The sequence below is a fragment of the Porites lutea genome, chromosome 5 (assembly GCF_958299795.1).
Source record: "Porites lutea chromosome 5, jaPorLute2.1, whole genome shotgun sequence".
Lineage (NCBI taxonomy): Eukaryota > Metazoa > Cnidaria > Anthozoa > Scleractinia > Poritidae > Porites > Porites lutea.
The window spans coordinates 45,523,908-45,547,325 of record NC_133205.1 but is presented as its reverse complement, the minus strand read 5'-3'; the positions used below and the strand labels follow the sequence as shown (position 1 = coordinate 45,547,325).

Genomic DNA, 23,418 nt, shown 5'->3' with positions numbered 1-23,418 from the left:
TTCATTAAAACGGTAACCATGTTCAATAATGCAAGTTCGTACATAACTTTTAATTGCACCCAAAGAGGTTCTGAGTCATGTGTAGGTAAAAACAAAGAACAATTCAGCATGTTAGAGTATAACTATAGAAAAGCATTCTACCTTCAGTCATTATTGGAAGATTTAAGATCCATGCATTTTTAATAAGAAATAATAGTTATAATATTTAATCTAGAGCTATCAATTGAAGAGATATAAAAGCAATTTTAACTTTTATTTGACGCTTAATGCACATTTTGGTTCTAAAGTATAGATGGCAACGGGCCCGTGGCCAGGTAATGACCCGAAATATATTCAGTGATCGTATTCACATGTAACTGCCGCAGAAATTTGGCTCTGTTATAGAGCATTTTTCATTTTACCGGGTCAGTCGAGGTCATGCGTTTTCGGAGCTCATGAGCCACATATCACTTGTACTCCTCGTGTCCTACATGAAACTGTATCCTAATTTTCACTCGATAATGTGCCACAGTTTTTGAAATTATTATTATTATTATTATTATTATTATTATTAATTTTTGTTTTAATTGTTATTTACTGTGGTAGTACGTATGCTGCTGCATAAGGTGGCTTGAGTATGTGAACAAAATATCTCACTACAGTCGATTCTCCCTCCACTAACGCCCACCTCTCCACAACAGTCACTTTCTTTTGAACTGTCAGACAGTTCATATGTTCAGCATCCGGGCAAAGGCGGCAACATTGTCTCTCTGAAAAATTGTCATGAAAAATGTCACGGATATTTACTGTATGCATTCTGGCAGCTTTGGTCATTTGCGACTAAAAATGGCTTCAAACGCAGATTCTTTTCTTATTAACAATGTCTATTAAAGAAAATATATCTAAGTAACAAAGCTCGAAGTAACACCCGACACACGTTTACAAAAGAAAAAAAATTTCCGGACAAAGGGGGGGGGGGGGGGGCACCCCTTAATCCACCCTTGGACTCGGGTCTATCAGCTATACAAATTCCACCCTATATATCATGTAAAAGGCGACAGGGCACTAGGCAATTCTATCCTAAGAGATTCATTCAAGTTAGTGCCAAAACAAACAAATACCAACACAGTTTGCTTTGCTGCTTTGTCTAGAACAAATCCAGGAGTTTCCGTGGAAATGTAAAGGTGAATAGAAATTTCCAGCTATTCATGTTTAAGTTCTTGCAACTGTACATAGTCAACGGCCACCTTTGGGACAAGAGAAAGTGGCTGTTATGGGAGGAAGGGGTGTAATATGGCTTACTGTATCCCATAATAGTAATCCAATCATAAATAATATATAGAGATAAACTACACAAAGAGCTTGAATTATGTTTTAAATCTCTAACTCTAACTTTAACTCTAATCATTTAATCTGCAAAGGGTATATCAGTCTCATCACGGCAGATGTGCAAATGTGCATGTGCTTATGTCAAAATATAACTGATTATGGTGCCAGTATTAAGTAAAAAATAAAGTTCCTAGGTCAGCGTTTTTAAAGATGGCACATGACGGCCATTTTGAAAGCCTCCACTGAGTGCTTTGGTGAAGAGTTCCACTCTCCGATTGTACGTGCAATAAAACAGACATTTTCTGTACCGGTTCGGTTACGAAGAACATGATCAAACTTTATCAAATGACCTCGTTTTGTGTTTTTTGCATTATTTTATCAATGTTATTTAAAATTAAAGATAGACTCGGGTAACAAATTCCTCTTTTTAAGTTTGTAGTTATCTCTACATGTATCGCACTTCTAGGTTAATATTGCATTCAATTGTCTATTCGTTTACTGTAACTTATGAAGAGTTAAGAGTGCTTTTTCACCCATCCATTAAGTTCGGCTTCTATATTCTTTATCAAGTCAGTGTAAGTCTTTGTTGTTGATTTTAATCTTTGTTTGTAAAGATAATTTTCAAAATAAGGCCAAGAATTAGGAAAATGATACGCCGTTAAGGGCCTTATGGGTGTACTGAGGTCAGCTGATTTTAACTGGAAATCCAAGACGATAACGGTGAGGGATCAAACACGGACCCGTGGGACTGAGTAAGTTAAGCAAAGGACTTGGGCAGCTGGTTTGGCGTTTTTTTTGTTAGCTTGTGATTATCACGACAATGTATTTTGTCGAATCAAACAAGACGGGCGAGGAGTATTTAACGGTAGCGGATCAAAGGAATGAGAGGATGCAGGGCAGCTCCTCAGACTAGGGACGGGTCAATAAATATCAGACCCGCTTCTATGAAAAAAACCCACGGCATTTAAACAAGGCCAGCTAATCGCGGGCGTGTTTATTTTGTTAATTGAAGGCAGTACAAAATTGTGATGAGTTTCTCTTTACATTTTTAAACCGGGGAGGAGTTTCTTATACTCTATTGGATCTGGTCAAATTTGACCATACATCGCCAGCAAACTTTTGCATTACTGCCATATAGTCAACCCTGATGTATTCTGGGAATGATCTATTGGTTTGCGAAGTATAATTGTCATCTTAGGTATTTTTGTTGTTGTGATGTTCTTACTATGTCCATGCAGTTACTGAGAGAGAAAATAAACCTTTAATATTTGTGGTTAATCTTCGTACTCTTTGGTTTACTGTATAGTTTTTAACTGTCTTTTATTTTTCGCTGAGTTTTAAGGTGGATTGGTTTGACATTCTTTTACTGCTCACTTAGAACGTGACCACTAAACTCAAACTTTAAACTCAAATTAGTATGTTCTGCTTTAAAGCTCTTGATTAAATGCCTCATGTATTTACCACAGACAGAAGGTACAGTGAGAATTTTTAACATTTCAATATCTGCAACCTAAACACATGGCTAAGTACCGTTGGCCGGCAGGGCGAAACTGTAAGTGCAATAGCTGGATCCTTTCGATGTTACTCCAAAAGGTTACTTTGAAATGCAATGTAAAGTGGATAGGTGTAAGCTGGGTCGATTATTTTAGCATACGTGTTAATGAAAGCTGTCAGTTTTTCATACTTTCGATAAGAGCATTTATTGTGTGCCCATAATGTTTCTAATGAATCCATTGTTGTGCATGTTAACTGGAAAGATTGTGTATGGTCAGCTGCATGGAAACGTTTTAACGACTATTACTTCCCTATTGTTCTTCATGAAGCTCTTTATTGTGTATTTTATCTCGCAACGCCCCACTGTTACAATTTGAAATGCAGTAAAAATACCGAATTCCCTGACTGTTATCCTGTCCTGATTGTTTATCGCATTTATTTTGTAAGGCTTGAAGTATTCCTTGGTGTCCACCACATTATAGAGTTTGCGCTAATTTTGTATTAGGCTACCCTCTTACTTTCATTAAAGGAAGGCTAAAAAGAGCAGATTTTGTGTTAAAATCTAATTACGTTCTGGGTGTTGATAGGAATACGTATTGACACAACCAGGGAGGGACATTACACATATTAAGGTAGGGTGCACGCTGCTTTACACAATGTCAACACGACTACAAAAGTTAATTAACGCTGCTTTAATGACCACACAAAACAAGACCAACATTCTTTTTTGTGTGTTATTTGTCCCTGGGCAAAATTAATTAAACTTTGAAGCGGTTACATCCATCAAAAAAGAATTCTTTTCCATGTATTAAGTTGAATTTATTTGTTTTTCACCTTGCGATCTCGACACTCTGTCTGATTTTAATTTCGTTTTTGCATCGGTTTAAATGAAGAAGGGACTATTTTGCATTCCATTTCAAGGCACGAAAATGAAATTACTCTTTTAAGAAGGGGAAGTTGTCATTAATGCCAAAAGAACATTACAATCGAGAGTGCACTCTGGTAAAGAACTGTGCTTTTATTCAAAGATTTTTCTTATAACTAATAGTATCTACAATCGTTTATTGGTGAGCAATTTTAGTTTGCTTCTTTTTGTTTTCAAATTTCAGTAATATATTCTAAGTACAATACTAAATTTGTTTAACTTAAAAATCAGAATAAATGTCACTGAATTTTTTTTTTTATTTCAAATATAACTTCAATTTTGCTCTCATGTACAATCTTTTCTGTTTCTAAGAGACAATTTTTGATCACAAATATACTTTTAATTTGTTGTCTTACGTATGTTTCCTTGCTAAACTAAAAGTTTTCCTTGGTGAATTTCCTTTCGAGTCATATTAATATAATGTCACTGCTCCTCATGGACAAATTATTTGACAATTTTGGATTTAACAATGGCGTGTCTGCAGCCTGCTCAAAAGCAACATGATTCAAAACAACATTTTGACTAAGCTAACAAGACATCCTGGAAGCCGATTCTTCTTTATGTAAGATACTATGATGTGTTCCTTGTTTTATTGTTCAACTTTAGACTTCGTTCTAAAAAAGACCTTGTCTCCTCATCCGGGGGCCTTTTGATTGTGTCATTTTCTGAGGCTTAATCGCTTATAAAGATTTCGCTCGACTCTCATTAACATACCTGAAAGTAGACAAAAATATGCATGTAAGAAAATAATAACAACATCAATCGACACCAGATATTTACTCGCTGAAAGGAACTATTAAGAGTAAAAATCAAGTAAAACAAAATTGAAATACTCTGGGGTTTTATGTTTCAGTTCCTTTCCCGTCTGGTCATCGGTTAATTGAAAACTTAAAACTTCAGAAACACAAAATTACGTACTTCTCTTGTTATTAGTTTTTGAGAAATTTAACCGTGCTAAAAAGCTGTAAATATCGTGCACTCGGCTTAACACTTTTCCACGATATTTTTCACAAGATAGCACTGATTGTGCGTTGAGACGAAAGGATCATTTCTGTTAAAAGCTTGAAAACCACAAAACCCAATTTTATCTAATTCACCAAATTCGAAATTAAAACATCGATTTCAAAGACGTCCGCGTAATAAACAGGAAATAATTACTCTTTGCTCATTTTTCAAAGAGAATTTTAATTTAATTTCGCGTTGAAAACAAGGTGTTCGAACCGAAAGAAAAAGAAATTACAAGGTCCCTACAGTAAATTAATTTCTGCGGCTTCATCGCTTTCTCATAGCTGATTAGCGGAGGAAAGGAAAAAAGACTTCATTTACTAATTACGGTGTTCCCTTAAGCTGCCCGGCTAATTTACTTTGTTTCGTATGACTGTACTCAATTACCCTATAGTGTGTTTTAGTTTTGTAATCTGCTCGAACTCTTTCTTTTTTGTTCCGTTTCGAATCATTAGTTTTGGTTTTTGCAATTAAGAAGAAAAACACTTCTCATACTCTTGGCCTATCTCGCAAAAATGATGTCATATCTTGACTAAAATGATGAACCAATACTCTTTTGGTTCATTTCGGGGATGAGACTGACCGGGCGGGAGCTTCATTTTCTTTACCAAAGATCAAGGCGAAGATTTGAATGTTAAAATATCAAATATTATTGACAGTTTAGTGAACTGGAGCAAATTAAAGTTGATGGATTTAGGATTTTTTTTCAATCGAAATTTCGTCTAAAAGCAGCGCCTTGGAAAATGGCCTTTAATTATTTCCTGTGTTACTAAAGTGCAGGAAAGTTTTCTAAGTGCATCGGCATAGAATTACTTAAACCACATTTGGGAATGGAAATGGTATTGATGAAGATTCACTTGTAATTCCGGCCATTGTAGTCGATGTTTTAACAGTTGCACTAATCAACGCTTTGCCTTGAATATTTTGCCATATCTTATCGACAAGGCAGCAGAACCAATTTAAAGTCTTAATTAATTCGTATTAAAAACTGCTTCCCATTGTCTTATCTGTGTGCCTTGGGGTGAGATAGAGATCGTAATCTAACAAATTTTTTTATGGATGCAAATTGCTTCACCAAAGCGATGGGCAAATTGTTTAAGAAACAATATCTTTTTCCAGTTGAGAAATGCTTTGAGAAAATGGAACTCGAACACAAGTGTAAGTGCCTACTATTTATATTGCTCGAATATCCGTGTAATCTGACATGATTATGCGGTAAAAAGCAATATGGCAATACGTCGCAAAATTAAAAACGTGTTTCCTTTTCACCAAAATAGTCAAATGAAATGTCAAAATTGATGACTTAATATTAGCTTAAGCAAAAAGCTCGGAGATATTAAAACCAAATAAGTATTATCCAAGGGGATAAAATTTATTGAAGATGTATTTTGACAGACGTTTTGGGGTTGAAAGGGCTTTTTGCTTACCGTTTGTTTTGTGGCGTGAAGTTGTTGTTTTAGTAGTCGTGGGTCATCATTCTCACAGAAAAGCCTCCCATTTACGACGTGAAATCGGTCTCCAGCGACAAGCTGATTGTGGCAAGTTGTGCAGTTAAAGCAGTTGATATGATAAACTTTACCCAGAACTTTCATTACAAACTCCGTGGCGGGAATTAACTTGGCACATACTGCGCATGCTCCACTAGATCCATATAACCTAAAAAGCAATAAGCGCCTGAAAATGAGATCCCAGCCAGAAGCAGCTCGGCAGTCGGATCTGATAACGCAGGATTTAATATGTTCTAAGTAATTAGAGATAAAAGCGTATAAAGCCAATATTTGGAATAGCGATAAATTGTTCTTCACGGGCCATTCAATTTGACGTTGATAATGCGGTGGATATGTTAACCTGCCTGGAATGGCATATTAAAAATCCTGTTTATTAAAATTAAAAAAGCACGTCTAGTACATAGGAAAAGCTTTTGTGTACTAATTTCGGAAGGACTGCGAAATTTTGCCAAACAACTGTAAATTACATAGACAAATGAAGTAAATCGCCTTTGGAAGGTGAAATATTAACACGCTAATGAGTGTTGAGGTTACCGTGAGCCACTAATACCAGGCATTCTCTGAAGCTTTTATAATCTATGTTATTAATTGCACTTTCATAATGGAAGAAATATTACGTTGACTAAATGTATGCAAAAAGCTGACCTCGTACACCCGGGTGAAATAAAGGAGCAAAAAAATATAAATATAATGGAAGATAAAAGCCACTTAAGAAAGTATTTACAACACGAGGCGATGCCACTCGTTAAAAAGGAGAAATGTTGGCGGGAGCAGGAAAACATTTATTACTTGCGATAAAACTCAGCACATACACAAGTGAGTCGCCACAAATTTTAAAAGAAGAAAATAGCTCATTACATGATGAGGTGTCACACACGAAATAAAAATACTCCGCAAAACAAACTTTACCCAGGATATTGAAATAATATTAAACAACAAATCGAACGGACACACAAAAACGAAATAACAGAATAAACCAGGACTTACTTAACGTAGTCGGTCTTGCACAAGATCATTCCACCTTTGGCGTAACACGATGATCCTACTTCCCCCAATCTTACATTACAACAAGAACATTTCAAGCAGTTAACGTGCCAGTACTGGTCCAAAGCCAGAAGAAGAAATCGATCCAAAATTTTTTCTCCGCATCCTCCACAACTTCGTATTCCTCCTTGAAGACATCGACCTACAGCAAGAAATGAGAGCGACAGTTAAGACTAAAATTTCTCGGTTGGTTGTCCTTGTTTCCTTTTGAACAGCGTTTTGACTGAACACGTCGGAGTAGGAAACATAAAATGGTTTACATCGAAAGTTAGACCACGCGCGCTGTCGACCAACACTACAAAGCTCGCGGATTCAACCGAGCATAAAACGTGCGAACTCACTGTTCACGTTAGTCTTGTCCATTTTATTAACCGGCGATGGCGGCGGAAGTTTCTGCGCTGCTGTTGTTTCTAGTCGTGTGGTTGCGTTGTCAGCCTTTGTGACACTGAGTAGGAATTAGCCAGTGGCCGTTGTTTGTTAAAACAACTCGGGTAACAGTGTACGTTATTCAAAACATTCATCATATGACAGCGAATTAAGCCTAATCAATTCGACATCAAATCAGCTTCAAACCCTAAATGACCAAGACACAATTAGTTGTCATCAACTAAGAGATGTTGCCATTACGTTCACAGTTTCCCAGTCTCTGATTGGTTAATGGCTTTAATAAGGCAGTAGTTAAGTCATCTCTACACCCCGTGTATCACTTGCAGTAATTACCAACACGATACGCTGTGGTTTTCGAAGTTTAATTAAGTCACGTGATATGTCATCGTACCTGGGCTTGTTTTTTCGGGGGGGGGGGGGGGGTGGGGGGGGGAGCACTTGTTATTCGAAAAGTCGGTAATCTTTTTCTTGATGGTTTCTTTCCCTGGAAGGCATCCCGCCAGTCAAGTTTGAGACGAAAGAGAGCAATTCTCGAAAAATCGATGCGGCTGAGTTCGGATGTCATAAAAACAACACTTAAATTGATTTTTCTATTCTTCTCCTGGGAAGCAATTTATTTAAGTCCCGAATCACTTGAAAGGATCATTTGTTAAGAATACAATTGCGAGTAAACGGAATGCAATTAACAAGCTGACAACCAAGAACCCGCCGAACATCTGTCTAAAGGGAAATTAAACAAACTCAGCTCAACCAATCATGGGCTTATACGCAGCACTGCTAAGGATGATGGGGATGTCAACCAATATAGATCAATATACCCCGGAGGAGGAGGAGGAATCATGGTGTTATTCATTACCGCTAATATGATGCCTTGGCTAATTATAAGAGCAATTGAACTGTTTGCTCGTCTTGAACAAGCCATTATCTTTTTGCGAGGTAAATTAACTGGATGATCGCACGCATGCGTCCAATGAAAACTTAAAAATGATTCGGTAATTAGATTTCATAGTTTGAATCTTGCCTGAGAAACTAAGATCACAAGGTCCAAAAGATCGATTTTTACACATTTGGAACCACACCAGGCAATGACCACATGTTCCTGTGGAAGATAAGATAAATAGCCAGTTGGCATGTCACGGCATATTGCAATGAAACCCACTCAGTAGGAGAGAGATTCGAGAATACGTGTCTTCACAAAAAGCCGAAAACATCGGGGTTTCGTGTAAAAGGTTATTAATTTCTTTGTCCGCGTTGGTAGACACAGCCAGACGTGTTTGGTCTTTATAATTATTTTTCTCTAATGCACTTTGAACGCCTAACCACATGTATCCGCATCAGTTGTACGGCGTCATATTTTTGCTCTTTTTCTCTTGATTACTTCTTTGCATCCGCTCGTGAATCTAACGTTTTTTTTTATTTCAGTCCTTTTTTTTCTTGTAAATAGCAGTCGTACTTTCCCACGAATTAAATTTATGTAATATGTCGCTCAAGATTACGTTTACATAAAGTGGCACAGTGTCTGTCGTTCTTTATTTACTTATCTTTTAATTTTATTTTCATAGCCTAGAGAAAGTCTCAGTTGTTTAGAACTCTTGGTTTGGATTTACCATGTGTTGGTTAAGCCGGATCAGAAGCTGATAATTTCCCCCTATAAGAGTTATGAGTAATTTCTGAACGGACCTGAGATCTCTATCGAACATCATCAGACATGCACTCCACGGAGCTAAAAATGATAATTCTTAAATTAAGTCTTGCTTTAAACAAAACAGAATTCAAATTTAAACAAACCAAATTCTTATTGTTTTGTTGCAGGTTCCCTTGGCTATCTATATTGGTTGATAAAGCATGACTATTTACTCCTGGGCTCGCATAGTGTCCGAAAAACATGACATTCCTTCGGACGTTTGATTTTAAAACCTTTCTATAAAACGTAAATAAAATTTTGGGGTTATTTTAAAACCACTCCTGACCATGAAATTTAAATCTTTTAAACAATACTTTTTATTCAGGGTGGCTGTCGAATTTCGATTTTAGTTGGCTTTTACCTCGTAGCCGAATGGCTTGTAAGAGTTTTCCATCATATTCATTTTAATTCACCTAGCTTTTAAAGAGCTCTGTTGAGTACATGAACAGAAATTGAAGAAAAGAACTTATATAAGTTTTCATTTTGTAAATATCTCCACGGGTGCTGCGAACTTCCAACAGGGTAGAAATTTTAATTGAATTCTTTTTTAAACAATAAAATCTATGGCACGTGCCTGTAGCCGAATCGCTCGATCGTTGACGTTTGCAACACGGTAAGTCTTGTAACATTTTCTGCAGCCTTGGGCGTAAATTTTAAAAGCAGACGTAAACTAGAAACACTGTGAGACCGTTTTTTGCTAAATCTCTAATATTGAGTGTGTTAGGCTATTTAGCCGAAGTGTGGAGCTTTGCAAGTGGTATTTACATAAATAATCAAGCCTTTAGAAAGTGTCAATACCATCTTTATTAGTAGAGCAAACAAGGAAAATTAATTGTGCAATGGGGGAAATCGATTGGCCAATAATTTAAGTCAGTCTTATAATTGTGGCCTAATAAATGCAGCTCAGGGTCTGGTAATTTCGACCGACTTGTTTTCTTAAATACGGTAGTTCATTGTTCTTATTGCATTTTACAAACCAGTCGTTAGGATTTTGCCTTATATAAAAGTGACTCAGCAGTTTCGATATCTAAACACAGCCTAGAGCTACTGTGTGTAGCTGTCTCTAAGAATGTAAGGCAACTTTTATTGCTAGGAACTCAAAAAACGTTTGATCCTCAAGTCCGCCAAAGACAGATACAAAATTGTTAAGCTTTGTTCCCACCTAGAACGCACCATAGCAGGTGGAATATAAATAAAAGTAGATAAAATGCACAGCTTCATTTCTCCAAACCATAATATACATTGCGGCTTTATAACCCCAGATCACTTGGCCTCACTCACACTTCAAACGTATTTTTGCCTTCGCCTTTAAGCCGAGAAAGCAATCCAGCTGCGAGGGGAACCTTCAGAAAACACTGTTGACGTCAGAATTTAACGTGGACCTCTTCTACATCTTTCAAGCAAATTATTGAGAAGTGTGTTTAATCTAGTGTTAAAAGGTCCATTATTACCGGTACCTACGTCAGATATTATGAATGTGGTGCCCCTTAGGCGGAATCTTGCTTAATTATCTTGACATTCTCACTCAGCCTACCTTAATGGATCTTGAGTTAATGGCCTGACCAGTGCACTCAGCGATATAGCCATAATTTTACCGCGTGGTGTTGGCTTTAAAAATTGCGAAAGCTTTTCAACATCACCGCCGCAAAACCTTATATCAAAAGTGGTATTTCCTTAAAAGTGAATAAGACTTGACTGAACATGCGCCGACACCAATTAGAGTATCTGTCTAGTTGCTATTTACAACAAAGTTCCAGAGTATTCGGCGATCGGTAAAGTTGATTAGTTTCCGAGTACCTCAGTTTCCTTAGTGTTTATATTAACTGAAGCGTATTGGGTTCATTTAAGTAACCAAGACTTCTCAGTCAAAATTAAAGCGGAAATTCCAACGATCGACCTACATCCCACTTAAAATCTATAGAAACGGATCTGTGAAAGCTCAGGAGTCAACAGCATTTTTTTTTCGATGCGATGTTTTAATGGAATCCCAACGGCTCACCTCGCCATAGCACCGCCGGAATTGCTACTGATATGGTTGTCAGCGTTTAGCTATTGACTGGAAATTTAGTGGCGCCAGGAACACCGCCGCCGCCGCTGCAAATTTTATGAGACCATTTACACGAGCAACTATTTCTGAATTATACTCTATGTCCGATAAAATTTAAAACAAAAAAAAAAAACAAAGAAAAATGCGCTTTGTGCCATGTAAAACTTGTCCTATTCGGCGCTTATGATTGATTCTAATGTGCCCCTTCTTCTTCGCGATTGATCTAAATTGTTGATGTTTTACCTGCTTCCAAGTCTTGTATTTCGTCCAAATTCATTGCCTTTGCCCGTTATCGAACTTGATTGCAACAAGAGAAACGCACTAAACGAAATGATCGCACAACATTCAAGCTGCCCCAGTTTTGTTCATTTTATGGCCACTGGATTGATGACATGATTGCAACTCATGCGCCCTGCACATGGCACTTAAACCTCTATCAATTAACAACTTGTCCGTGATATTCGTTCTTGAAGCATTATTAGCATGTAAATTAGCAAGAAAAGAACAGCCCAGCTGCTTAAGACGTTTATTAATGAATTAGACAGGCCGCTAATAATGCTACATTCACTACTACTCTCCTACTGTGGCCCGGCACAATCATCATGGCGTAACCTGTAAAGGACATGTTTAACAGAAAAGAGTACAGGTTTTCTTATGCATTCATCGCGAAAATGTGTGTGTGCGTTTTCAGCTACTCAACGTGTCTTAAAAGTACAATTGTACCACAAAGCTTAGTGAATTTTTAAATTAGAGTATATTCCTCCATTTTAATTAACTGTCCATTAAGAACTTTCCACATCGCCTTTGGTAATTTAAATCGGTAAGCAGACCACAAGCACTAATTAACAAAACTCCATTATTAATCAGACACAGGAGCTGGACTTAACACTGGTAAGCTTTTTGTCCCTTTTTCTCTTCTTAAAAGCTTTCAAAAGTAACAACAAAGAAAAACAATAAGGCTAATAGTGTTTTCAAGAAAATATGTATCTAAAAAAAGGCTACTCACTCATTCTTCCTGAATTGTCAATATATTGAAATTTAGTCAGTTTTTAAAGCTAATGACTGACAGCTCTTATCTTATTATATATCACTCAGTTTCAAAAAAAGGTAGAACCAAACGCGGAAGCCGAGTTTAATCTTATATTTTAACACCTTACTGCTGGATAAAAACTCTTCATTCTTATTTTTATTTTCGATGAATTTCAGCTAGGTTTATGATTGTAAAATTAAAAATGATTGATTGTAAAATTAAAAATGTTGAACATTTTTGCATTGTTTACCTGAACAAGGAGACAGCTGATCGGCTGCCAAGAAAATACCAAATGAGTTTTGATAGGAAACTATAGGTGCTTTCTAATTAGACAGCACAGGATTAATTAAAACATATTCTCATAAATTACGCTGAAAAGCTGATTAATAAACACCTTTAAAATAACGCTAGGGTATAAAGAATTAAGCGGCTAGCCTAAGATACACGTTACAGTTGTTTGCCAATTTTCTGATCAATATTTGTTTTCTCCTAAAAGAGAAAAGAATAAAATAACGTTCGTTAACACCATAAACCGCCGCTAGCCAATTGAATTTCGGCGAATCAAGAAGTGGCAGTCATTGACCACTAACAATGTTCTGCGCATTAGAAAGAGTCTGCAAAGCAATAAATATTTTTAGGGATTAGAATATTCTTCTTTAATTCTAGAATAGACTGTAGTTAAAACTAAAAGTAAAAAACTTGTAATTTGACTTCGAAGTAAGTTGCTTTACACACGTTACTGATGAGGGGATGTCTTTGAGAATAAAAGAACTAGTCAAGGAAACCTTTGGCATTCACAAAGTGTAGTCCCATCGTTGAACACAATGAGATGAATCAATGAGATAATCGATCGCCGTAATCGCTTTAGACGATTTGGGTGACGTTAGTCGACTAAAAGTCTAAATTCTGTTGATTGAAACTGTATGTAACATGTGATAGAACATGCTTTAATTGAGCGCTCTTTTTTAGTGTTTCACTGTCCAAATTGTGTCTTCATTTTGACGTTTTTTTTTTTCCGGCAACCGTGCAGAGGTGGATAATGATGGATTTTTCGAGTAAAATAAAACTGTGTTACTGGGATTAAAGGACTGCTATGACATCAGGATACTGCTGCTGTTTCAGGTTAATTCTGTGCTGAAGTCATTACTTAGTGCGGCCTTTACCAATACACAAAATGTTCCTGTAGAGTCATGAAAAATATATCAAACAAATTTAATTAGGGAACATGAACAAAAATAATTTCTTTGGCGATTTTTGCAGGCATAGCATACTATTTGAAGTTTCAATCCGCATCCATCCCTGCCATCCGTTGCAACAGACGTCAAGAGACAGTTTCAACGCCTAAATATAGTTTAAATATACTTTAAAAACAAAACCGGACCGCCATTATTTATGGAATTCAGTTGATGCGAAGACACGTTTTAGCCTTTTAAAAGATAGCAACAATGGAGGTCAAAAGTGTTGGGACCTTTTCTATGATATTAGTACAACTAGCTACCCCTCCCCTCCCCTCCCAACCCAAACAAAGTTGAATTTGAGCACCATGGGTTAAAATGAGCCCTTTTGTTGGCCTCACCATTGCTGGAGGGTGGGGGGAGTAGGGGGGAAAGGCGGGATGAACCCGAAGCCGATCAAGAAATTGTACCTTATCTTAAGTTTTTCATCCAAAGGCAGTTATTAATTGTCACATGTCGATTCTAAAGGAAACGTTGTCTAGAATATAAATGGCTAAACGTTTGTCTCATTTGTCCTACTAACAAGTCAGACACATTTTCTTCCAGGTGACACAGTCCGATATATTGCCAACGAATCATGTGGAGATTTTACTGTCTTTGATTTTTGTCATTCCAAATTGTATTGTTAAATTAATTTTCGCTGATTTGTCAGTTTGCTCAGTCTTGTAATGTAATACCAACTGCTTTCGTTGACGAGATAACGTCTTACATCATGGTGTCCAAATTTACCTCGTTTCTGTGAGTTACAGACGGAACCTCCTAATTCTCGGTTTGGTGGCAGTTTTCATAGCCTTACTTAAAGAGGCTAGGGTGGCGTGTAATCTTCTCTCAGTAGTGCTTTTTATTTAAGCGGAGAAAAGCTCAGTGATCTTGTAAATTATTCAACTCGGCTTTTTTTGTGCCTCCCTTTCAGGACTTATAAATAAACGGGAAAGCAAAGGCAGACCGCAATAGGAGTTGTGGCAGATCAGTTATCATGTGCAACAAAGATCACAGGCGAAGTTGGGTTTATGTCACCTAACTTTTGTCTTTTAATGGTTGAAAATATTTTTAAATATTCGGGTCTTAAAAGACTCTCAGGCTAACTGGTAGGTGTACCGTAATTGAATTATCCTTAGTCAAAGGGCCTGATCCAAGCCCATGGATGCATCATCCTAAAGGGTGTTTTTCATAACACAGGGTTTAAATACTTGAGAAATCGATTGGATTATCCCAACTAATACGTCAAGAAGATATTAGGGCCAGAACGGTCCAAGGCCAGCTCGGCGCGCTGTGGGGGAATGTGAACTACGCTGCTGCATACAGCAAACGATGTAAGAACTAATTCACCATGCGAAATCTAAGGTTAGAATCCACATTTGATCCCCGGTTAGATACAGAAATCAGAGAGGACGAGTGGGAAGTTGAGTTGATTGGGCCCGGCTGCAGAAACCATGGGCGAATCAGGAGCAGGCATTATTAAACCGGTTGAGAATGTGAAGGTAGATTACAAAAAAGCTCAAGTAGAGCTTCATTAATAAGATTCCTTCCAAAGCAGTAGAAAAGAAACAGGAGCCACTCAGAAGCATCAGAGCTGGGAAACTTAAAACATCTGACTGTGCTGGCAAGTTACACTTGAGGATAACCGCGGCTCGGAATTGAACAAAACTAGGTACCCGCTGCATTTAAATCAACGAAAAGTCAATCATTGTTTCAAGTATCTTTCCTCTGAATAACAACTGTACCTGACGCACTGAACTTTTCACTTATCCTTTTAATACTTAATCAAACTTTTAACGCGTAGTGTTTTTTTTTTTTTTGTAAAATTCACTTGTGGAGGCGCCAGTAAATGTTGCCACTGTTTGAAGAATAATTCTCCAACTAAAAACTCTTACCCGCTGCTTTAAAGTGAAGACATTTTTCAACTCCGAACAAATTTCAGCGCTTACTTATCTTCTGCTTAAACGGATGGTTTCGTGTGACTAACTCGCCTACCTTCTTTGCTTGTTTGCATCGCTTCTTGCGGGGAATCTTTGTTTGTCGATGTTGTCTCTACCTGCAGTTCAACGTTGCTGTCCTTTTCTTCCATGCTAAAAAAATTGTTGGTGACTTACAAAGAAAAAATGATCGTCCTCGCTTATTCAGTACTTCAGTGGTTATAAATAGGCCTCGATTGCACGCACAAGTGTTTAAAAGCAAACAAAGCCCACGGGTAGAGGATACTAGGATGTCTGACTCCGGAGACATGCTGGTTTGATTTCAGCTTATTTTAACATATGAGCATGTGTTTCCAGCATTGCCTAAGGCGCCATCGGTATGATATCAGTATACTGACAAAAACGAGCACAAAGTACTAGTCAAGCTTGGCGCTTTAGAGCCTCCTGTCCCCGTTATTTTCCCGCCAAGACAGATGGCTTTTTTGTAATTTGGCTGATACCGGATGCCTGAAGAATTAAGTGGGTTTTGGGACTCAATTTTCCTTTTTGGACAACCTTTTTTGTCAGGAAATTTAAAGCGTAAATTTTGACAAAAAATCCCTGGTTAGAATTACAAAATATTTCTTCTTTTCATAGGTTTAATGTTCCCAATTCTTAAGATTAATTACGTTTCCCTAATTTAGAAAACATGGATGCCGTAGTTTTGGTGCTGCGCTGACATACGCGCTGCATCTGGAAAGTTTGGCTGAATGAATTTCTCCTTGTTGTTCCAATGCTTACTTACCAAACAAGTCATGAGAATAAAGAAAATGATCACTTTCGGTATTTTAACTTATATTCATTTATATATGTTGGATTGTAAAAATATTTATTTGCTTATAGACTGCACTATACTGTATTGCGCCGTGTCTGCAGTGTGAAGGTGCTTATAGCCAAGCCTCTAAAACATGCAGGATACATGCAGTTGAAATGTGCCAAATGTGATGGTATACTGTTTCCATGTTAGATCTTCGGCTTCAGTGTATGTGGGAGAGTGGAAACGTAGTTTGTTTATATCCTGGCTAACCAACATGCACATTACCTGATGTTTAAAAGGAACAAACTTTTACAAGAGAAAGTAATTAGTCAACCGCAACACAGTTTTTGTCGAATCCCCAGTTATTAGGTAAGTCCCACGTGCAAATAAACGATGTCAAGATAAATTTTAAATGTGTAAGCTTTTATGCCATTAAATGTGCTACATCCATAAATATTTTAAAAGGGAAGTCTGAACCCAAACAACTAAAAGAGAAACCATGTGCTGTGAAATGTGATTCTAACTCTTGATGGTTAGGATCAGGACGTAACTACTGACCAATACTCGCGGTATAATGAATGAACAGCTCTGTTTACCTTGTTCTAAATATGCATGGTTGCCGCCGGCCGCGGCGCGCGGTACTGTCTGCTGCAGGGTCTGTTGATAAAATCTAACTAAATGTACCTTACACTTTTAAACAGTAGCCACCCAGACTGCTGACTATCTTTCTTTATACTCAATCATAAATTATAGGCAAATTCTATGCTATTCAGTGTTACTCTTTTGACAAGTCACTTAGAAAATCGACCATTACACCGACAAGCTTATTGTTCTCAATCACTCATAGTAAGTGAGAAGAACAAGAGTTCTGGGAAGTGAAAAGATTTTCAGTTTTGTGTGTTTGTTGCCAGGACACTGATCTTTCATAAAGTCAGTAACAAACCATTAGTCGGCCAAAAATAGCAGCTTTACATATATTTCATGATCGGTATCGGTTTAGACGATTGAGATTCAACATAGTCCTTCTGTGGGCTACAAAAGCAGTGCTTGTCAGAGGATGGGTGACCCCGTGACTCTGGCCAATAGGAAACGTGTTTCTCGTAATCGTCATTGAATGGTGAACCGAATGTGATATCAAGCTTTTATACAAACCTTTGGCTTGCTAAGTTCTGTTGTTTTATTGTGCTCTGTTTCATTATTGAGTTAAGTATTAAAAGCAAGGCTTCAGACTTATAAACTAGCACAACTGTTTATGATGAATGATGGCTTCCTCAGTTCACCAGCCAAACCAGTGAAATTCATGGCTCCATAAGTCAAGTTTCATCAGCAACATTCATCGAAATAATTTTGCTGTCTTTTTATGTCTTTACTACGAAACGAAGAATTATGTTGCAAAAAGCCAACAAAACAGAAAAAGTGATACGTTCACCGGCATATCCTTTTCGTCTGCAAAACCGGCAAATGTGATTTTTCTTAACGGAAAGGAACAGAAATAACTTCCTTGAAGAAGTTCAAGCGAGTTTGATGATTCGCGGCCTCTGTTAATGACACGCTTAACAACAACAATAGGATAGGTTTTTTGTCACCAGAAAAAAGAAATTACTTTTTTCTTCTCTTCCTTAAGACTTTTTGTTATTTCTTTTCTTTCTCTTGTAATTAATTACCAGATGAGGTGAGCATTCTTTTCAAATAAGAGCGGTGGCGAACAAAGCCATTTTCGAAGATGCACAATCCTGCTTTTCCAAACGGTATATGAACATTACTCTAAGCTGTAAAGTGCATTGGTCGAAACTTTAAATCTAACATAGGGTATGATTTCCAAATTTTCAGCATTATTTTTCTACTTAGTATATGCATCAAAAAGCGCGATGATTTACTGCATGTCCTGTTTTTTTTTCGTTAAAAATCTGGAAAAACGAAGATCTGGATCTCTCTATCTTCAAGCCAGTCTCCTTAGTGTTTCATCATTGCAACGAACGCTTTAGGGTCTCTCATTTCTTTCCAATTTCATTTCTTAACTAAGCAGAACTGTTTATAGACCAAGCAAACAAAAAACATTACTCCTCAATAGACAATAGCAATAAAACGTGGGAAGCAGGTGCTATCGTCATAGCCGCCGAGTGCAATGAAAGGTTGGCTCACTCACCTACCAACAATGTGGCCTGGGCTTGAATCCCATAAGCCATCGGTGTCCGCGCGCAGTGCCATATGCAGATCAGGTATTTTTATTTCCATTCATCCGGACTATGGTAGACGAAAAGCCCCTTGATGGTTGGTGAAGATTTGAAGTCAACATTCTTTGTATTGTACGAGTAATAAGTCTCTCAAATATACAAACCGTTTGGTTGGCTTGAATTGCGTCAATACGCCACTTGCACATCTCCCATCATGCACCTTATTTGCCCCCCAAAATTTTGCATAACCTTTGTTTTTCATTTCTCGTAGGTTTTACAGCCTTCCCAGGAGAAACTGAAAACAATGCTTATGCAAAATTTTGGAGGACAAATAAGGTGCATTATGGGAGATGTGCAAGTAGCGTTTTGGTTACCGAAATGAAGAATGTTGAAAGTTTCTTATAGCAAATACCAGCTGAGGAAATATACTTAATACTGCGGGTCGGCATGTGAAGCCGGCTTTAATCCCTGACGTATTTGTTTCCTGAGGGCGGAGAAACACTTTTTGGCAAGAGGAAGATTTTTAATCACTTTCAAATGATTTCTCAGTAGACTTGAATTTGATTTTCTTCATGTCTCTGCTTGTAAGATTTAAGTAACCAGGCGTTGGGAATCTTTCTTCCACTGGTCGATAGCTTAACAAAAATTAAAGGTCAAAAAAACATAGGTTACAGGAAATCCTTTCATACCCTGGTTAGACACTAATACTGACATTATACCTTGGTTTTTGCAAGCATTACATATATAATATGTATATTACTTATGCCTTTCATATATGTATGCGTGTTTAGCGCTAAAGACTAAGCTGTTTACACTGTAAGTTTGTTAGAGCAGAACGTGCAGTGAGTTCAATATATTGTTTTATAACATTTGTGCTGGACATGTATGATTTTGAAAGCTTATCAGTTAATATAGCATTTTTTATTATCTCTAGCTTCGTACAATACATCAGTTTTTCTCTTGATAAGGATTTTCTCTGTGTCTAAATATTTTATCTGCGTCTATTTAAAGCTCCAATCCATGCAATCCTCCCGATGGTTAAGCCAGCTCAGTATTTCCACATTGCGTCATCTACAGATACGAAGAACTCCCCTGATTAACATACCAATTGTTAAAATCAATGGCCGCAAAGAAACCCCGCAAGCCGGTCTGAAAATGTTTTGTTACATCAAGAGATACTGAAAAGTGCTTTATCACACTGAGCGTGCTCGTTCATTTTTTTTAAACATGTTCGAGGTAAATGATGTGAACCTTATCGCAGCTAACCTGCCTTAATATCGCGTCTGACGTTTTATAAGTTATCTTATCTTAAGGAAAAGAAGCATTATAATTTAACCAGCATACCAGAGACCGAATGGCTCTTACGCCCACATGCACTGCTGAAAATTAGAGTGTTACCGACTGAATGCCGAAATATGCTGAGGTGTAAATGTCTTTACATTAAACTAGCTTTGCTACTCAGCATTGTATTAACCCAAGTCAATCTTTCCGCGAGGCAGGGTTTTTTGTTTGCATAGTCACTTAAGAGGAATATTAATATTATTACCTCGTGCAAAGGGGTTCAGTTACTTTTAGAATTTGCTTGGCGTGGGAATCTTGTCCCGTGTTTAAAAATGGCGGTCACCTCTTTTGTAAATACTGAACATAAGAATAACCCTTGCCTTTATATAGGAACCAGTTCTAGTTTTTATGGCTAAGTCGACCACGCTATAACAAATTACACAAGTTGTCTTTTCAATACCAATTGTCAGTTTACGGTACACTACTGTGTTGTGGTATTATAACATCTATGCCAAGATAAGACCTTCTTGAATTTCCGATGTTATTTTCTTCCTAGAAGCTTGCAACAAGTAATCAACAGGTAGCCGCCAACGCTAACAGGTCATTAATTATCGTTGCCTTGGCTTCACTTGGTTTTCAAAGGTTTGATAAAGGGCTTTTAAGTTTTAAAGTCTGTTTGCATGACTGAACCGTTAGCCACAAACAGTAACTGACCTATATGTCTTTGTTTTGATTAAAGACACCAATGAAAAATCTTAAAAGCCGGCAATGACTTTACTTTTACGTCAAAAAACATAAATAACTTAGCGGCAGATAGGGACTGATCAAAGAAGGTTGTTTTCTATTCACTTGTTTTAACATTGTCTTAAAACGCTTTTAACGCGGCGGGTCAGCCACTGTCTCTCAATTACGCTATTAGCCCAGTTAAACGGAGTTTGTCTGTCAAATTTTGTGAACGAATTGCTTCCCGCTATTGAGTTTATAGGGATGTATTGTAGGTCTTGACAACAACGAATAGATTGGCCCATGTTACACTACACCTCTTCAATAAATAAAGAGAGTCAGAGAGAAAGAGAATAGCAAAAGAACATTTCCTTTTTCTACCTATTCTTATACTTTTTTCCTATTTCAACCTCTTGTCTTTATTTCACTCTGTTATTCAGCCTGTATTGTGTATTGAGTCAGACTGCAAGGTTATTTTTCAGGCATAAGACTTGAGTGATTTCTGTTGATATAAGTATCTCCCCAACTGAAGTCGTGCTTGAACTAATTGCTTTTGTACAGCCTTTCAATCTATAGCTATATGTGTAAATTTTTTAATTGGCCGTTCGGGTGTGTCTTAATTTTTTTTCCTTTTTGACTGTTGAGTGGTAACTGGTCGTGTACTGTAATGGTTAGAAGATTTACTATGCAGATGTCGATACTTTTGGACATTAGATCATTTAGGGAACGCCCGTCGGAAATATATGAATGGTCGGGCGTTCGAGTCGGCCGGAGCAGATTTTGAAGTGAGTACCATTTAGAGATAAGAATCGTCTTCGAGTTGCTTTTAGGTTGAGTGTACATTAATGGAAGTTATAGCAGCTAAAACAACGTTTTTTAATCTCCAAAACAGCACTTAACTTTAGACAACTGTGAAAACAAAGTTAAGTCCCCTTTTAAGCTTTAAGAGCATTGCTTTTAAAAGTTTAGTTTGAATTCTTTATCGGCGCGAAAAGTCCGAGACAAATTTCATGTTGTAAATCATCAACCTGTGGTATGTTTATGAAATGGATTAAAAACTACGCAAGTTTTATTGTTTTGCCCTACCATTTCTCTTGTTTTGTTTGAACACTTGATGTTTCTTTTGTATTTGATATACAAGCAATTCAGCCCACTGAAAACATGGCAAATATTTTTCTTAGTGCCTCCATTAGCAATGAAGATAATATTACCTCGTCTTTTACGCAGCAACACATTTTTAATCAACGTAACATTGTTTTTTATGTACACAATTACTTGCAGCGCCCCGCCGCCACAATCTAACATTTTTAATATCTGCCAGTTGATAATTTCAATTTCGTGCTGTTAAAAGCGGTGTTATTAATCACAGAAGTCTGATATGACAAGAAAAGAATCACAATGTCTCTTGCTGGCACACCAGAATAGCGCAAATGATTGTAAACGTCTTCTCACAGCGTTTTTAATAAATTCCTGATTATTTAGTTTCATTGTAAGGGAAATAGATTTTTTCAAAGCGTAATAGCAAGTAAAAATGTTGCCTTGAAGCCTATAAATGTTTTTCTTTACTGGACCTTACTGAGAAACCTTTGTAAAAACAATATAATTATTTGGCTGAAAATACACACATGAGCAGCGTGCCTTCCAGTAGCACGACTAGTTGTTATTAAAAATGTATACAATATTAAACTCCATGCATGTTTAATTAATCCCTGGTCACAACTTAATCAAAAAGGCTGCGTCCGCCATCTTGGTGATTGTTGTGATGTGGTTTTAAGGAACAGTAAAAAAATGTACGTTATAAAATTCTACTGCAAAGAGATTGGCTCTACAGGCAGGAAGTTCACATCGGAGTCTAATTCCTCCGCTTCTTTAGTGGTCTAAACTTCTGCTAGATTTTGTCGGTCTGAAATTATGAGAAATTATTCACTGAGCGCCAAAGCGAGTATCACCTCGTGCGATGTTGTCAATGAAAATATCAGCTTCAAAGAACGGATAGCAAATTACCACTGAATTACAATTCGTTCCCTGTTATCTGGATTGAATCTAGCATACCTACCGTTTATTTCAGAGGACATCGTGCTTGAATCTCTTCGTTTAATTCTGCGGTAACTGTGTATCCGACAGACGCAAACCTTGCGCGGAAACAATAACAAAATGTGATTTAGAACCTGGAATATAAAAACAAGAGAGATTCATTAGTGTGAAAGGTTTAGTAATATTCTCGTATCTGTTGAGCCTGGACGGCGTTTCTTATCCTACCTTGTAGTGCTCAGTTTCATGCAAGCAGAGATGTGATGTTAGCTGGTACCACGAGTGAACCGCGGACCGACGGACGGCGGGAAATGGAATTACTGTGTTTTGAATCGACTATGAATTTGAACCCGGTTGCAAAACAATCGTACGGAGAAGTTGGGGAAATTTGATAAAAGCAAAAGCTACACTCCTGTTATCAAGGATGCCCCCACAAGGAGATTAGCATAACACTAATGAAATTTTATTAAATTGAATGCAGTGTATACTATTGATTAGGCCATGTTCCTGCTTTTCAAATGGCCTTTTAATTATTTAACCGGATCTGACCACAAACCCATGTAAATTGAAAAGTGCCTCAGGAGTCGTCGCTAATTACGAATACCAAAAACAATTGTTTTACGTTTCGTTTGGAACAAAATTAAACGAAGTTTGGCACTGACTGACAATGATCACAATCTGGCCGATTAATTCTTCTTTGTAGCGTATGGTGTAGCTTAGAAGTTGGTTAAGGATAAAAACAGTTTTCACTTGAGCGAGCCGGCAGTCCGCGACAAATCGAAAAGAGCTTGCTGGCTCGAATGCAATTACACCCAATTCTTTAATTGAAA

At 37.3% G+C, this 23,418-nt stretch overlaps 2 protein-coding genes across 4 annotated transcripts in view; both read right to left on the bottom strand.

Moving 5' to 3' along the window:
• LOC140938752 (allograft inflammatory factor 1-like) overlaps positions 1 to 23,418 on the bottom strand; it is a 225,245-nt gene that overhangs the window by 3,465 nt on the left and 198,362 nt on the right. The gene's annotated exons all lie outside the window — the stretch shown is intronic.
• LOC140938725 (LIM domain transcription factor LMO4.2-like) lies at positions 3,800 to 22,997 on the bottom strand. Of its 3 annotated transcripts, XM_073388235.1 has the most exons (5): positions 22,817 to 22,997; positions 22,614 to 22,725; positions 7,228 to 7,426; positions 6,160 to 6,388; positions 3,800 to 4,441 (listed from the first exon to the last, which is right to left on the bottom strand). In XM_073388235.1, exons 2-5 carry the CDS (start codon positions 22,630 to 22,632, stop codon positions 4,433 to 4,435), a joined length of 456 nt encoding a protein of 151 aa, XP_073244336.1. In that variant the 5' UTR covers positions 22,633 to 22,725; positions 22,817 to 22,997; the 3' UTR covers positions 3,800 to 4,432. The 3 variants fall into 3 exon arrangements, with proteins under 3 accessions (XP_073244336.1, XP_073244334.1, XP_073244335.1); XM_073388233.1 differs by lacking the exons at positions 22,614 to 22,725; positions 22,817 to 22,997 and adding an exon at positions 11,646 to 11,819; XM_073388234.1 differs by lacking the exons at positions 22,614 to 22,725; positions 22,817 to 22,997 and adding an exon at positions 7,626 to 7,937.

Bases quoted from the DNA above. Each gene is read 5' to 3' on its own strand.
- LOC140938725 (XM_073388233.1), bottom strand. From the start codon at position 11,679: ATGAATTTGGACGAAATACAAGACTTGGAAGCAG. The intron at 7,427-11,645 runs GTAAAACATCAA...TTCTTGCTGTAG, and splicing joins AATACAAGACTTGGAAGCAG to GTCGATGTCTTCAAGGAGGA. The intron at 6,389-7,227 runs GTAAGTCCTGGT...ATTGCTTTTTAG, and splicing joins TGCAAGACCGACTACGTTAA to GTTATATGGATCTAGTGGAG.